The sequence below is a fragment of the Herpailurus yagouaroundi genome, unplaced genomic scaffold, assembly GCF_014898765.1.
Source record: "Herpailurus yagouaroundi ecotype Mexico unplaced genomic scaffold, PumYag 67700, whole genome shotgun sequence".
In the NCBI taxonomy this organism is placed as follows: Eukaryota; Metazoa; Chordata; class Mammalia; order Carnivora; family Felidae; genus Herpailurus; species Herpailurus yagouaroundi.
In genome coordinates this window covers 6,011,983-6,027,736 of record NW_024420499.1, presented here as the reverse complement: position 1 = coordinate 6,027,736, position 15,754 = coordinate 6,011,983, and the positions used below count along the sequence as shown (strand labels likewise).

Here is a 15,754-nt window from a genome sequence, read left to right as displayed (position 1 = left end):
TGTGTATACACAGTGGCAAAATGCCTGTGTGTAAAGAGAAATTTAAAATAAGCTCAAATCAAGAGGCTAACTAGAGAAAGGGAATCAGTGGCAAATTGAAAATAGACATTTTGAAAAGACTGCTTTAGCGTGCCCTGCCTATTCTCTAAACAAAAAGGTATGCCGGAGAATAATTCCCCAGATTCAAAGGAAAATGTTTTTCAGCACTGAAACTGGCAGACTGATGGCAACCACACCCTTCCTTTCTCGTTGATGAACAAAACAGCAAACTGAAATTTCGTCCTGGAGTTTGGACTCCTGTAGTAGAGCAAGAGACCAGATAACACACAGGCTTCCTGAATAAGCATCACTTCTTCCCATCTGATGTTCTGTCGCCCAGTACTTACTTAATGCCTAATGTTGTCAACCAATTCCATTAGGAAAAAAAAGTATATGTTTAAATCTCTTTAAGAGCAGGGACCATATTTTATTTATCTCCAAATACATGATATCTAACAATGCCTTTATAGACACTCTATAAATATTAACTAAATTAATGAATCAAATGAGGTCATAATGTTTTGTCAATAGCCATAATAGTGGATCAGAGCTTACTTAAATTTTGTATACTGATGATTCCATGGAAATAGGTACCCGTGGTTTGGATGGTCCCCCTGGACCAGATGGATTGCAGGGTCCCCCAGGCCCCCCAGGAACCTCCTCTATTGCCCATGGATTCCTCATCACACGTCACAGCCAGACAACAGACGCACCACAATGCCCACATGGAACTGTCCAGATTTATGAAGGCTTTTCTCTCTTGTATGTTCAAGGAAATAAAAGAGCTCATGGTCAAGACTTGGGTGAGATCATTGGCATTTTAATTTTTTACTGTGCGTTGTGTTTTGTTTTGAAAATCCTGTTGGGTTCTAGAGTAGCTTTGGACAAAATGTATCTCTCTATTCTCTTGGGGCTTCCGAATTGAAGACCATGTCAAGGGCAGCTGAATATATTCACTGTAAGTTTTAAATAAGTAATATTTTACTTTAAAAGCATTAGTTAGCTAGTGTAAGGTACAATTCTTGGCCTAAAGCAGCATATTTGGGGAAGGGCCACATGTACTTTTAGCTTAGTTATTAAGGACATAGATTCTCTGGGCTCTATACAGTCTAGCAGCTACTTGAGAGGGCAGTGTTCACAACTCAGAGGAGATAGTTTCTTTTTCTCTGACACTGGTCTTCATCAAGTTGAAAGTTAAATTCTGAAGAGAATCTTGGTTTTAAAATCAAAGAAAATAAGGTCATTTCTTAATGATGCTAGTTTATAGTTCCTAAAATAAGTGCTTTAGCTTTGTAAAGTATTACCAGAGTTGATTAAAACTACACAAAACACCATATTTGTATATAAAATCCACTTCATTTAGTGGGTTCCTGTGCATCTTCTCTATACTGTAATAGGCAGTTTGGTTGATGGAATGAGGCTGGACTGGATGGATGACTCTCAAGACCTCTTTAAATCCTTAATTTTGTGGAATTTTGACTTTGCATTTTGAGGCCCCATTGTTTGACCTGCAGCTGCCAATTTTAGAGATCATTATCCCCTTTGCCTCCAAAGGACATCTAAGAAGATAGTCTGAGCTCCAAGTTTCTGGGGTCTCATGTTAGGAAGCCTCCTGAGGTCTCTAGCTAGACTATTCTGTGAAAACAGTTCTGCAGCAATAGAGACCTCTACTCACTGTGTTCCTAGGACACGTGGCCACACCTGCCAGGCAGTGCTGGCCCACCAGAGCAAGCATATCCACTTACATGGAAACCACGGTCATTTTATGAAGGTCATTTTATGAAGCCAAATAAAGTAGGAGTTTGCCCACCAACTTTATTCTCCTACTTCTACTTTTCTTGGTCTCCTTTTCATCTTTTCTCTTTTATTTGCCTTTTCTTTTTATACTTTTTTATGTAACATCTTCTTTTTCTAATTTCATAATTGAAAAATCTTCATTGTGAAAATATCCTTACCTTTTACATAAATTTCTCTAGGCTTCCTGCCTTTTACATAAATTTCTCTAGTCTTCCTCCCATAAAATTCTTCTCCTTTTAGTCCATCTTTTCTTCACTATCAGCATCTTAACTTATATCCATAATTAAGCCTGTAAACTTCAGATTGCTCTCCTGTTAAGTCGAGGATACATTAGAAGGCTTTGAGAACCATGAAATTCAAAAATATAATTCAAACTGAAAATGGAATCTGCTATCCAGCATGTCACTGTAACTTTTCAAAATGCATGTATTTGGTCAAGCAAGGGCTGTCATAATGTGCATTCAGACTTGGAGGCTACAGACTGGCCCTGGCTCAGGTGCAGTTTAAGCCTCAGATGTGGGAAGGCCATGATATAAGGCCCAAGATGCTAAGGGTGATCCCATATTGCAGAGTCTCTTCCATGGCTCACACAAGGATCAAACTGGAGAAAGCTTGATCCAAAGAATGGAGGCAGATGTAGGTTTGATTTAAAGAAACAGTCACCTGATCACATAAATACAGTCTATGTTGGTTTAGTGAAGGGATTATGGTGTGTAAAAATAGATGGTGGAGGTAACAGATTGAATACTAAAACTGTTCTGTATGAAGCAAAAAAATTCTAAGAACCATTAGTCTATTAAAGCCTTATATTGTAAGAATATGGAGGCATTGAGAATTCATGAGATTTTTCTTCAAAATTTTCTTTGAAAATTTGGAGACTACACAGAATTCTGCATCATTTTGGGCAGCCTAAAGCACAAATGCAACCGAATATCCCTGTCTCATCATTGTGGGCCTTCCTTTTATGTACCTCTTCCATTTCATTTCTTTCTAAGACCAGGGATATTTCCAGTTCTGTCCTCAATTAGGCAGTAATATGAGTTTTATTTTTTAAATACTTTATAAATAAAAAGCACTTGGATTTCCATTCTTCAATTTGATTTTCACAATTATGATCAAGAAAGATATAAGACAAGTATCATTTTCTTCTATTTTATATGCAAAAATAGAGTATCATATGGAAGAGATGAATCACTGGGTTCTACTCCTGAAGCCAACACTACATTGTATGTTAATTAACTTGGATTTAAATAAATAGTAAAGCATATTTAATTGGGAAAAAAGTTTATATACTTTAAAAAATGCTTATTGTTAGGTTTCAAAACATTATATTGGATACAGTTAAAAGCATGATAAAAAGTTTGTTTTTAAATATAAATATTCACAAAACACTATACATGACAGCTGGTAACATTTGAAATATGGTTTGCAAAGTCCCAGACTCCAGATCATAAAGTAGAGTATAGAAAAGTGGTTTTGGAGCCAAGAGACAATAACCAATATCTTAATAACTGGCATAGTATCAATTTAAAATTCCGATGAAAAAATTTATATTTAAACTTAAAAATGTGTGAGGGGATACATAGTTTTTCATCATTCTTTGGTGAATAAAAGAAAAATGGTCTAATCACTGGTAGAAGTAACCTCTATTTTCGTCTCACATCCTTCCTTTCTCTTTTATTTTTTTATTTTTTTAATTTTTTTTCCTTTTTATTATTCACCTCCAAACCTGTTCATGGTTCATATAGGCCAGCACTACAGTTGTCCCTAGGCTGAAAGAGATTGCAAAAACAAACAAGATAACATACTGGGGATGTCTTGGAGGGAGAGAGGGTGTCCTGGAGGGAAGTACTAATAAGATATTATAGGAAATCAGTGTGCTCTTCACTTGTTTGCAATAGATTACTCAATATTCTCCATGAGACACCATTGTTATAAATGTATCACCAGCATAAAAATGGCATTGGGGAATATATAATGAATCGCAACAACAAATACCTATATAAATTATAAGATGTCTCCTGATTTTAGAAATGTTACAAATGTAAGTAAGTGTGCATCTTATAATTGAAGAACTAAAGTATATTTATTATCTAACAAGTGTGGGCAAGTTTCTCTTTGAAAGGTTTCTTGTTTGGGTTTCAAAAGAAACTAAAGTATCATCATAGTATAGTCCTTCATCCTTTTCTCCCCAATTCTTCCTAGGGACGGCTGGCAGCTGCCTTCGTCGCTTCAGTACCATGCCTTTCATGTTCTGCAACATCAATAATGTTTGCAACTTTGCTTCAAGAAATGACTATTCTTACTGGCTGTCCACCCCAGAGCCCATGCCAATGAGCATGGAACCCCTGAAGGGCCGGAGCATCCAGCCATTCATTAGTCGGTGAGATACTGGTATAGCTTTGACTTTTACCAATCCCCAGTTAATGTAGCTAGTCAGAAATGAATCTAAAGCTAAGAATTTCATCATATTCTTCCCAGGTTAGGTCAGACAGAAGTGCCTTTATAATATTCAATTTGGTATTTAGTTTAAGCCATATTAATTGGGGGTTCACTTTTGACCAAACCCTATGATAGAAATAGTGTAATATACAATGAAATCAGACTAATCATTAGGCAAATATATGTAAATTAATTTAATATATATCAGGCTTGGCTAAGTGCTACAGTAGATCTAATAAAATGTTATGAAAGCATAAGGAGAAGAATGTTTAATTTTAACTGAATAAATTTAGGATGACTATATGGAAGAAATGTATTTTAACCTGGTTAGTACTTGAAGAAAGATGGGAAGGACTAGAGACACAGGTAGCTATGAGGGGAGGGGCATACTAGGCAGAGAACATGGGAATGGGTAGTAGATTGATGTATCTAGAATATAATTTGTAAAGGCTGCATAGGAAGAAGAGATTGGAAAGTTAGCTTGGACCCAGATTGCAGAAGACTTTCATGAAACATCTGATTTTATTTTGGAATTTATCTGGTATATAATGGGGAGCCTAAAAGCTTTTGAGGTACATTTCACGGAAAATTACAGAACCATTGGAAATGCAACATGGATTACAGAGGGGATAGTCCTAAAACAGACCAGTTAGATTGAAGGTATTGCTATAGTCCTGGTAGGAATGGAGTGGAACTGTCAGTGGGGAATATGTATCACTTTAATAGAATAGATAGGTTTTGGCAGTTGATTAGTTATGGGAGGGAGGAAGTGATAGCTGAGGTTTAGAGCATGAATAACTAACAGGAGAGTGGTACCATTAATGAAATTTTTCTCAAGTTTAACTCGATCTTCTAGGCTTATGAGATACTGCCATTTTTTTATTCTGATCATGACCCAACTGACTTAGGTGTCCACTAGTGGACATGACTAGTCTAGTTTCTAGAATGAATCATTGCAAAGTCTAGTTTCTTTGACATTGAATATAAAGGTTAAACCTAGTTCAGCTTCTCTTAGTAGCAAATTCACAGTGCTGTTTTTAATACAGTTGCCCAAATTTGCGGGGAATTTATTCTTTGTGATTTTTGTTAGCCCCAACTCTTGGGAGTAAAAAGTCCTTTAGGGTGTACCCTATTTTGTAGATAAACTTCACCAAATTGGTTCAGTCATATGTCAGAAGGTCCCTTCATGCTTTTTATTAAAGATTTGGTAGACTCAGCTATATTTACTTTGTTGCTACTTTACTTGATTTTATAGATTTTAAGCCACATTTCCATGTGCCTGGGTAGCTGCCCAGCATTCTGGAAATGCTGTTTTTCTCTCAATATTGCCAAATGGTTAATAAATATTTTTTGGAACAAGAATAATGGGTGGGGATTGAGAAAGTGTCTGTTTCTTGTCTTTTCCAGCTCACCAGGCATTGTTCTTACCACAGTTTCAGCATTCCTAAATGTCTACCCTCAGTTGGGCACTTTGACAGCAAGTAGTGTGTGCAGTACACTAAGCCAAACTCTTACAGCAATTACGGCATTGAGCATAGCAAGTATGAATACAAATTTAGGGCAGAATGGAAAATGAAAGTGCTCTAGCAGGGGTTGTGTAGTTTCTTGAAAAAAGCTTGCAGTTTTTGTTTATAACTTTATTGTGTACATTGGGAGACAGAGCTTATGCAAAAGCAGTTCTCAAAGTGCATTTTAATCCTGGTTTTGTGAGCACTGAAGACACCTTAATGGGTTTCTGTACCAGGAAGGCTTCCAAAGAAGAGGGACTGTGGTTTCCCACGTACTCATTATTTAGATGTGTTCCCCTCCCTTTCCCTTACCAGATGTGCAGTATGTGAAGCTCCCTCCATGGTGATTGCAGTTCACAGTCAGACCATCCAGATTCCCCACTGTCCTCAGGGATGGGATTCTCTCTGGATTGGCTATTCCTTCATGATGGTATGAAATACTCTTTCTTGTCTTTGTCATCACAGCTGACTGTCCATCATATCTGTGTATCTTACCAATATGAGAAATCCCTGACGTTTTCATAGTAAGCTTGAGCCTCAAATAGCTTCTGTACAAGTATTGTGTTCCCCTTCACATATTTTCTGGAACATATTTTCATAATCCGCCTGTTACTTTTGTTGAGTACCCTTGGTGTGGGTGCCATTCTCTTGCCTCTTGCCCAGTGCTCGCTTTGGCAGCACATATACTCTTACCTCTTGCCCTAATTCCTTCACTGGATTTGAATGTTTGGCCAAATTCAGCACATGTCTTTGAGTATACACTCAGGTATCATAGCACATGGGTATTGTGGGACATTTTCCCTTATCTTTCTAGCACACAAGCGCAGGAGCAGAGGGCTCAGGTCAAGCCCTGGCCTCCCCTGGTTCCTGCTTGGAAGAGTTCCGTTCAGCTCCTTTCATTGAATGTCACGGCCGGGGTACCTGCAATTACTATGCCAACTCCTACAGCTTTTGGCTAGCAACTGTAGATATGTCAGACATGTTCAGGTAAGTTACTTATGGCTTTAGTTTAGTTTAGGTCCTAAGCTTCCTTCAGAGATACTGGGGAAGAGAGAAGCAATTCATGGATGGTTTATACCCAACAAATGTTAAGGATTTAGTGGACTGTGTTTTTTATTTTCACTTGTTCTTTTCATACACCTGACTCAGGTCAGAAAAACAGACGTGGCTAATATTCAGTATGTGCGGTTTCAGATGGCTTGTTATTAATCCTTCAGTAACAAAATAGACAAAGCAAGGAAAGGTCATGTGATCTGCTGAATAACTGAGCTGCTCAAACTCTAGTGAGGCCACCCCAGGAATTGAAGCTGTAATATGACCCCTGCCCCAGTCCAGTGATCTCTTTTCCCAGGATGTTTTCAAGGCTCTCATCCCAGTGTTTGAATAAGACCACATATGGTATATTTGCTTCAGGATACTTCAATCTATTGGATGTTTTTCAGTTTAAATTAATTTTTATATATTACTTCATTTGAGTTATCATTACTTGATATTTTTCTTACAATTATAGTTATGCATTTCATATGCATTATTGTTTTATCATTTATTTACCATCAGTTGCCCAGATCTCCCTCATTCTACGACTATTAGAGAAACGTATAAGAGAAGAAGAGGGTGAGACAAATAAAGGTAATTAGTGGTAGACAGTAGAGTCACATTGCTCAGAAGTTAATCATTGAGTCAGAAGGAGAGCTACTTAAGCACAAATAGAATGTCTGGGTGTGAATTTGAACCAGTAATAGAAGTGAAATATCTGGAAAGGCTAATTTGATTATCTTGTTTCTTGTTTTCCAGCAAACCTCAGTCAGAAACGCTGAAAGCAGGAGACTTGAGGACACGAATTAGCCGATGTCAAGTGTGCATGAAGAGGACATAACATTTTGCAGAATTCCTTGTGTGTTTTTAAATGTGATATATAAAATTCCCAGGATGCAAAGTCTCACTCTTCCCAACTTTACCAATGCTGCCACCAATGGTGCTACTATATATGACCAAGAGGACATGCTGACTAGTAACCATGAAGATTCAGATGTACCTCAACAATGTGCCAGAGCAAGGTCTCTATTATCTTTGTATGAATGAAATAAGGAAATGAATTTACTTTTTGGGTCCAGAATGACTTTCCCCAAGGATTGTAAGATGAAGATATATATTTTGCCCAGTAACTAAAACAGCACATTAAAAATTCAATTAAGAGAAGAATCACACTGAGTAAAATAGAAGACTGCAGTTTGGGGGAATAATTATTTTTCATGGTGCTACTAATCCTACTGTATCCCAGGTGTTTAATATACAAGTGTTAAGCTTATTTTGCTCTGTAAGTAAAGAATGTGTATATTGTGTAAACAGCCTTTTAGCTCAAAATGTCGAGTCATTTAGATGTGGCCTGACATGAAGCACTCTTTCCAGACAACCTAGGAAAACCTACAATATAGACAAGAGTTTGTATCCATGTTTATCAAAGTGAGAGGACTTCTATCCTTGCATCAAGTTACTACCAAGAGTAAATTTATTTTTATTTCTATTCTCTAAGTTCGTATTTGACTTTTTGAAAAAAAAAATAGTTCATTTTCGTCACTTTAATCAGAATTTTAAATGCTCATGTTACATGCCAAATTATAATATCTAATAGAGCAATTTCTCTTTTGCTGTATTCTTCAAGACTCTTAATACCAGATGCCCCCCACTTTTTAATGTTTCTTGCATCTTGTTTTTGCTCATCCTTTACTAAGCAAAGTTCTCCCAAATAATTTTGAGAAACAAAAATATGCAAAAAAAATGATGATTTGTTCCCTGTGCTTCTTCTGTAAGAATTATTCTCCTGTGGTCTCTGCTTGTATGAGAACTGGGAAGACCATACTTGGTTAGTCTTCTCTCTTCAATTACGAAGCCAATTGATGTTCCTTCCTCTTTTTTATTTTAAACATTTTATTATAAATAGTCATAGAGTACCTTATTTCCCTAGCTGTCCTCTTTTCACTTCATGTTTTTTAACTCACCAATATCAACTTAATTAAAGATATCATATGTCATAAGAATGCATTGTTGTGTATCTCTTCAGGCTATGTGTAAAAACTTGTGCATTTCCAGATAGACTACATATCTGCACATCAGCAAGCAGTCTTTTCTCAAAGAATCACTTTGAGCAGCTCCCATAGAAGTTTCTGCAGACTTCGATTACTCTCATGGCTGATAGAAAACGTAGAGGAATGCAAACTTTTTTTCTAATAAACAAAACAACCCATTGGAAAGTATTTTCGAGATAATACATTTATTAACAATATTGTGTTGCTGGCTGAGAAAGGAAGCAGAACTACTTTCTATTTAGGGGAGAATTCATTAATAATGTTTAAAGCAGATTAGTGAGTTAATATTCCTGATGATTAAGAATGAACACATGTAGCTCTCCAGTTGAGAACTTGCTAAAAGTAAGAGGCATTAAAAGCCTCTATAAGAAAATTTTTAGTTCAATTAAAATATGAAGCAACCAAAACAATTTTCAGAAGTATAGACCCTAATATGAACCCATGCAATTAATATATTACCCACCCTATTAATATATTATATATATATATATATATATATATATATATATACATATATATATATTGTTGGTGTCACTCATCACTTCTGAGCTTCCAAAAGAAGTTCTGCTGGACACTCTGTGATTGTACAGTGTATTTTCCCATTTGGCCAAATTTGAAGAACCCTTTCTATTTCTTGTGTCAGTGAAGTTCTTTGCCTCAACTGGCATGGTTAATTGAAAACTCCCTGGTTATACCAAGCCATCAGAAGTGTATTCATATGTTAATCACAAGAGGGCACTATTGCATCTAAAAATAAACAAGCATGTGTAATAATTTGTTGAGCTCATCTTTGATGGTGGTGGTGAAGTTGTCTGAAGCTCTGCCTCCAGATTCCCTGTTTTAAGCTTCATGCATTCTTTTTTACTCATAAAGATCGACAGCAAGTATTTTAAGAGGTGGCTCAGTTTCCCAATGTCTGCATCCAAAATAAAGGACAGCTTTGCTGTCAAATATTTTCTTAAGGGAGGGGAAGGAAAAAAAAAAAAAAAAGGTTTTCTTAAGAGCCTGATTAGGAATTGGCTGTGGTAGTACTTCCCATGCCTCTCAACACAGAAGCAAAGAGCAATTACGTTCGTTTGGTCAACACTTCAGTTGGCTTCTTTAGCAGAACAGCTCTTGTTCTGATGCTGGACTATACACACACCTTTATCCCTAGGCAGCTCCAAAATAAATTGAATAATATTTATAAGTCATACATCATTTATTTTAAAGCAGTGGTTTCTAGAGTATATTCAGGATGTTTGGAAGGCTTCTGTACTGGAAGTACTCATAAGTTGGGACACTGAAGGAATAAATCCAGACAGTCCTCTCTCCCAAGTTCCACAACAACAAACATTCATTAGATATTCACTAGCTGTAGAGCATCATGACAGATAACAATCCAAAACCAACTCAACCAGAAAGATACGTAGTGACTATAATATATACTTCTATGAAGAGGTATGCTTTTCTATCTTGACTACCAAATCTTACTAATTCTAGGTTAGACTAGGATATATCATGAAGCTTTTTGCAGCATTAGCTGTCCAGAGGAAGCTGGCTTACCAAACTGTTCCCTAACACATGGAAAGCTAAAATCACATTTATGTAACCTTGACTCTCTTTCTCGATGAGTGCATAGCATGCCCAACACATGGCCTAACAGGATGACAAATTGCTGACATGATACCATTTTATGTCAGATCTCTTTTTTGTTTTCCTCTTCCAGATTCTCATGGCATTCTTTGCCCTCTTCTCTGCCCTAGCGGGTCCCTGTGCCCTCTGGCCTCTGGTTGAGTTCAACCAATGGGATACCCTCAGCAGGATAGAAGAGTGAAAGGCAAGACTGACGTTAGGGTAATTTATTTTCATGGGGGGACATGTAGTGAACTCAGGTTGGCTTATGCGCCTCCATTGAATGTTCCTGCTCCCCTCAAGATGATCTATTCTTTTAACTTATTTCCCATTCTTGTTTCAGTAACCCGTTTCTTCTCATCTCTCCAAGTCTATATTTATGGTGACAAGTCTTCTGCTGCCATGCTGCTAGCCCTGATTTTCTGCATTACCTTTTGTGGTTCCCCTACACACCACCTATATCTTTCTAATTAAACCCTCCTCAGATTATCATAATTTAGTATCTTGTCTTTTTGCTATTGACGCCCTGACAAATGCACAACTGCTTCTAGTTTCCAAGATCTAGCGGAGGTGCTTTATTCTACATGTGGAAAAATGAGGGTGAATTGATAAGATGGACAGGCATAATTAGCATCTTCCACTTTGAACTGAGGGATAGACCAGCAGAAATATGCATGAACGTTACTTCATCTAAGACCTAGCTTACCATGCTTTATGGGAAGCTGTATTCTAAGGCTCTTAGGGTGAAATAAGGCAAAATATGTTCATCATGGTCCTAAAGTATTCTACTTTTTCCAAATCTTGTCCCATTGGATCTGTAAAAGAAAATACATTTTGACTTCCCCCTGTGTGGTCATTTGCCTTGCCCCATCCTACTCCAAATGGAGAATCTCAGTTGCCTCAATGACAGACTAGATCCTAAGCACTGATAATCTTTGAAAGCTCCAGAAAGAAAATTCCTGGTAGTTATACTTCCACCAGAGAAACTTGCCAAGCCAGTTGTACATGCATGCAGTCAATAAAAAAAAGCCCCAACGTGTTACTAGGCCAAGAAATAAACAATTTAAACGCCCTAAAATAAGCGGTTTTCTAGCCTCAAGAGCCTCCATGAAAGGTGAGACTGCAGAAGCACTTCAGACCTGCTTCCCTTCTGTTTATCAGGGGTGAAAGAGTGAATACTTAACACTGGAGATTGCAGAAAATGGGACTGGCTCTAAAGCTAAAGCCAGTCTGAGACTACTTGCTGATTTCCAGCCAGGGTCACATGGAACCTACCAACAGGTGACTTTAAAGGTGATACTTTTCTTTTGAAGTAAAACAGTTTTCTGGTTGATTTCTTCGGGGCCAGTAAAGTGCTTGCAATTGCAAGTCTATCACAAGCCACGACAGTAAGCCAGATGTCCGATCCTTGTCTTTCTCCGACATAATAATTTGACCCTTGCTTAAACTCTAAGACTATTCCTGATGCCTCAGTAGCAACAAAAAGTAACACCTTACATTTATATAATTGTCATTAAAATGTCATTCATCACATGTTATTTCATCTGAGCCTCAACACCCCTGATGTATTCAAACAGTGCAAGGATTGGTCTCTGTTTACAGATGCCGGAAGCGAGCCTTACAAAAGTTAAGTAACTATCCCAAGGTCACAGAACAAGTTACTAAGTTCTTTCACACTCAAAATCTAATCATCACCTTTTAGTCATGAAAATGCCTGTAAAAAAAAAAAAAATCAGAAATCTGTGTGGTGGAGATCCTCGGCACTACAGAGATCTCTCACATGAGAAGTAATGAGCCGCATGTTTTGGAAACCTCAGTTCCCAGTTAGGGATGAGTGTTTCTCACAGCACCTGAGGCCCTTTAGAATTAGGCCTTTGGACACAGGAGATTTACAGTGAGTTCACTGTACTTCAGGATACTCTCGTCTGTCTGGTCTAAACCTCTGTAGCTAAAGAAAACCTTGTGAGTCTGGCCTGGCGCCCACCTCACTTGAGTTTCTTCAGGGCTCTTGAGTCCAGGCAAGCTCCTGGAATTTGCATGCTCTAGTCTACACACTCTCCAGTGCTACTGCTATTCAGGTAAGGACCAGAGTGTCTTGATTGTTATGTAAATCTGAGACTATGCAGATGCCATTTATCATCTGGTCTAGAAGGTGCAGTAAGTACTCTGCGGAGGGGAAGATTTCTTTAGTTCCAACAAGAAAGTTGGTTATATTTTATTTACATTAATACACATAAACACGGGGTGCCTGGGTGGCGCAGTCGGTTAAGCATCCGACTTCAGCCAGGTCACGATCTCGCGGTCCGGGAGTTCGAGCCCTGCGTCAGGCTCTGGGCTGATGGCTCAGAGCCTGGAGCCTGTTTCCGATTCTGTGTCTCCCTCTCTCTCTGCCCCTCGCCCGTTCATGCTGTCTCTCTCTGTCCCAAAAATAAATAAACGTTGAAAAAAAAAACACATAAACACACAGAAACAACTCGAGTTCACTAGCTATAAACTCCATTGGTCATGTTTCACATGTAGTAGCTTTCTTTATTTGGCTCCCTTCAGCTGAAATTTAGGCTGGGAATCAGATGAACAAACATCAAGCCAACTGGACCAACCAGTATGTGGTTATTTATCAGATTAGAGAGGCAGGAAAAGTTAAAGACAAGTTGGAAAACATCTAGGCTAAAATAGGGCCCTACTTAGTTTATAGTAATCAGTATAGCAGAAAGCCAGGCTTTAAGATTACTGGGTTTAAATATGTTCTTAAGTTGACTATGTACTTTCCGATGTGCAGCTGTTGCCTACCTTAAGGCCAGTAGCACAGAAAATTCCCCCTACGGAGTGGAAAGAGATAACAGCCTAAAGCCATTTGCACAAGCACATCCTTCTGGTCTGAGAAACCAGTATATTTTTTTCTGACTTCTCCGAGTAAGCAGAAGCAGCCACGGGCACAAGACAACGTGCTAAGACCTTTTTCCTGGCAACTATCAGTTTTTGCTACATCTGTTTCGAAGATCTGTTATTAGGTGCATAAATATTAATGATCGTTATGCCCTTTTGATGAAATGATCCTTTTGTCCTTATGGTAATGGTAATATGGTAAAGAAAACATTAGTGCTCTTTGCTCTGAAGTCTACATTGACAGCAATATAGCCATCCAGCTTTCTTTGTATTAGTGTTAGCATGTACATTTTTCCCAACCACTTTACTTTTTAAAAATATATATTTTATTTTTTTAATTTTATTTAAACTTTTAAGACAATGTTCATTTCTTTATTTTTGAGAGAGAGATAGGGAGAGAGAGAGGGTGCATGTACGCACACGTGCACACACAAGCTGGGAAGGGGCAGAGAGAGAGGGAGACACAGAATGCGAAGCAGGCTTCAGGCTCTGAGCTGTCAGCACACAGCCCGATGTGGGGCTCGAACTCACGAACCATGAAATCATGACCTGAGCTGAAGTTGGACACTTAACCAACTGAGCCACCAAGGCACCCCCCAATCACTTTACTTTTAATCTTTTTCTGCCTGTATATTTGAAGTACATTTCTTCTAGGCAGCAAATATATAGTTGGATCCTACTTTTTTATGCAATCTAAAAATCATTGCCCTTTAGTAGATCACATGTAATGTGGTTATTGATATGGTTAGGTTTAAATCTATCATCTTGCTATTTCTTTACTATTTGTATCATTTTGTATTTTGCTCACTTTTTAATGCGTTGTTTTGGACAAATGGAGTGTTTTTTTCTGATTTCATTTTATCTTCTTTGTGGTATAGTAACTATGACATTCTGTTTGATTAATTTAGTGACTGCCTTAGGGTTGATCACAATCTTCATTCAAGTTTTATAATACCACCTCACATATGCATTAAGAATGTTACAATAGTATTCTTGGCAATTTCTCCCCTCCTGAGCTTTGTGCCACTATTTTCATACACTGTAGTTTTAATATGTTATAAACCCCATACTACATCCATATTATTTTTGTTTAAACAGTTCATTCTCTTTTTTATTTGATATAACTTACCTACCATGAAATTTACCCTCTTAAAGTACACAATTAAATGGTTTTTAGTATATTCACAAAGCTGTGCAATCATCACTAATTCCAGAACATTTTCATCATCCCAAGAAAAAAAAAAACCCATACCCCATACCCGTTAGTAGTGACACCCTATTCTCCCCAACCACCCTCACCCCTCCCCACTGCCACCACCCCCGCCGCTCCATTTATCCCTCCCTCTCCATCCCCAGGCAACCACTAATCTACTTTCTAAAGATTTGCCTACTCTGAACAAACTGATGGTTGCCAGAGGGGAGGTGGGTGGGAGATGGGCAAAATTGGTGGAAGGGAATGGGAAGTGCAGGCTTCCAATTTTGGAATGATTAAGTCATGGGAATAAAAGGCACAACACAGGAAATATAGTCAATGATATTGTTATAGCATTGTGTGGTGACAGACTGCAGCCACACTTGTGGTAAGCACAGCACAATGTAGAGTTATTGAATCACCATGTTGTACACCTGACACTAATATAATGTTGTGTTTCAACTATACTTCAATGAAAATAGAACAAAATAAAGATTTACCTACTCTGGACATTTCATATAAATAGAATCACATAATATATGGGCCTTTTGTGCCTGTTTTTTTCTTCACTTGGCATAATGTTTTCAAGGCTCATTCATGTAACATATCAATCTTTCATTCCTTTTTTTTTTTTTTTTTTACTTGCGGTGAAATTCACGTAACATTAAGCTAACAATTTTAAAGCAAACAATTCAAGCGGCATTTCGTACATTCATAATGTGTGCGATGACTGCCTCTATCTGGTTCCACAACATTTTCATCATCCCAAAAGAAAGCATTCGCTTCCCACTCCCCAAAGCCCCTGGGAGTCACTCATCTACTTTCTGTCTCTGTGAATTTACTTATTCTGGATGTCTCATATAAATGGAATCACACAATATGTGGCCTTTTATGTCTGGTTTCTTTAATTTAGCATTGTGCTTTCAAGATTCATCCACATTATACCACATATGAGTACTTCAGTCTTTTTTATGTTTAATAATAATTTATTGCACGGATATACCACATTTTGTTTATCGATTTGTCCATTGACATTTGGTTGCTTCCATCTTTTTGTGATTGTGAATCATGCTGTTATGAACAGTCATGTACGAGTATTTGTTTCAATACCTGTTTTAAATTCTTTGAGTATATACCAGGGAGTATATTTGCTTGGTCATATAGTAAGCTTATGGTTAATTTCTTGAAGG

General features: G+C 37.7%; 1 protein-coding gene across 8 annotated transcripts in view; it reads left to right on the top strand.

Annotated features, from left to right (window-relative positions):
• The window catches only part of COL4A5 (collagen type IV alpha 5 chain), a 269,256-nt gene that overhangs the window by 247,023 nt on the left and 6,479 nt on the right, over positions 1-15,754 (top strand). For 4 of the 8 annotated variants that reach the window (XM_040468447.1, XM_040468448.1, XM_040468449.1 and 1 more), the window contains 5 exons: positions 630-842; positions 4,042-4,219; positions 6,102-6,216; positions 6,601-6,773; positions 7,581-8,828. In XM_040468447.1, the coding sequence (XP_040324381.1) occupies positions 630-842; positions 4,042-4,219; positions 6,102-6,216; positions 6,601-6,773; positions 7,581-7,662 (761 nt within the window). In that variant the 3' untranslated portion in view covers positions 7,663-8,828. Of the gene's footprint in view, positions 1-629; positions 843-4,041; positions 4,220-6,101; positions 6,217-6,600; positions 6,774-7,580; positions 8,829-9,373; positions 9,397-15,754 lie in introns of those variants that run through there. The other 4 variants (XM_040468446.1, XM_040468444.1, XM_040468445.1 and 1 more) reach the window with 4 other exon arrangements.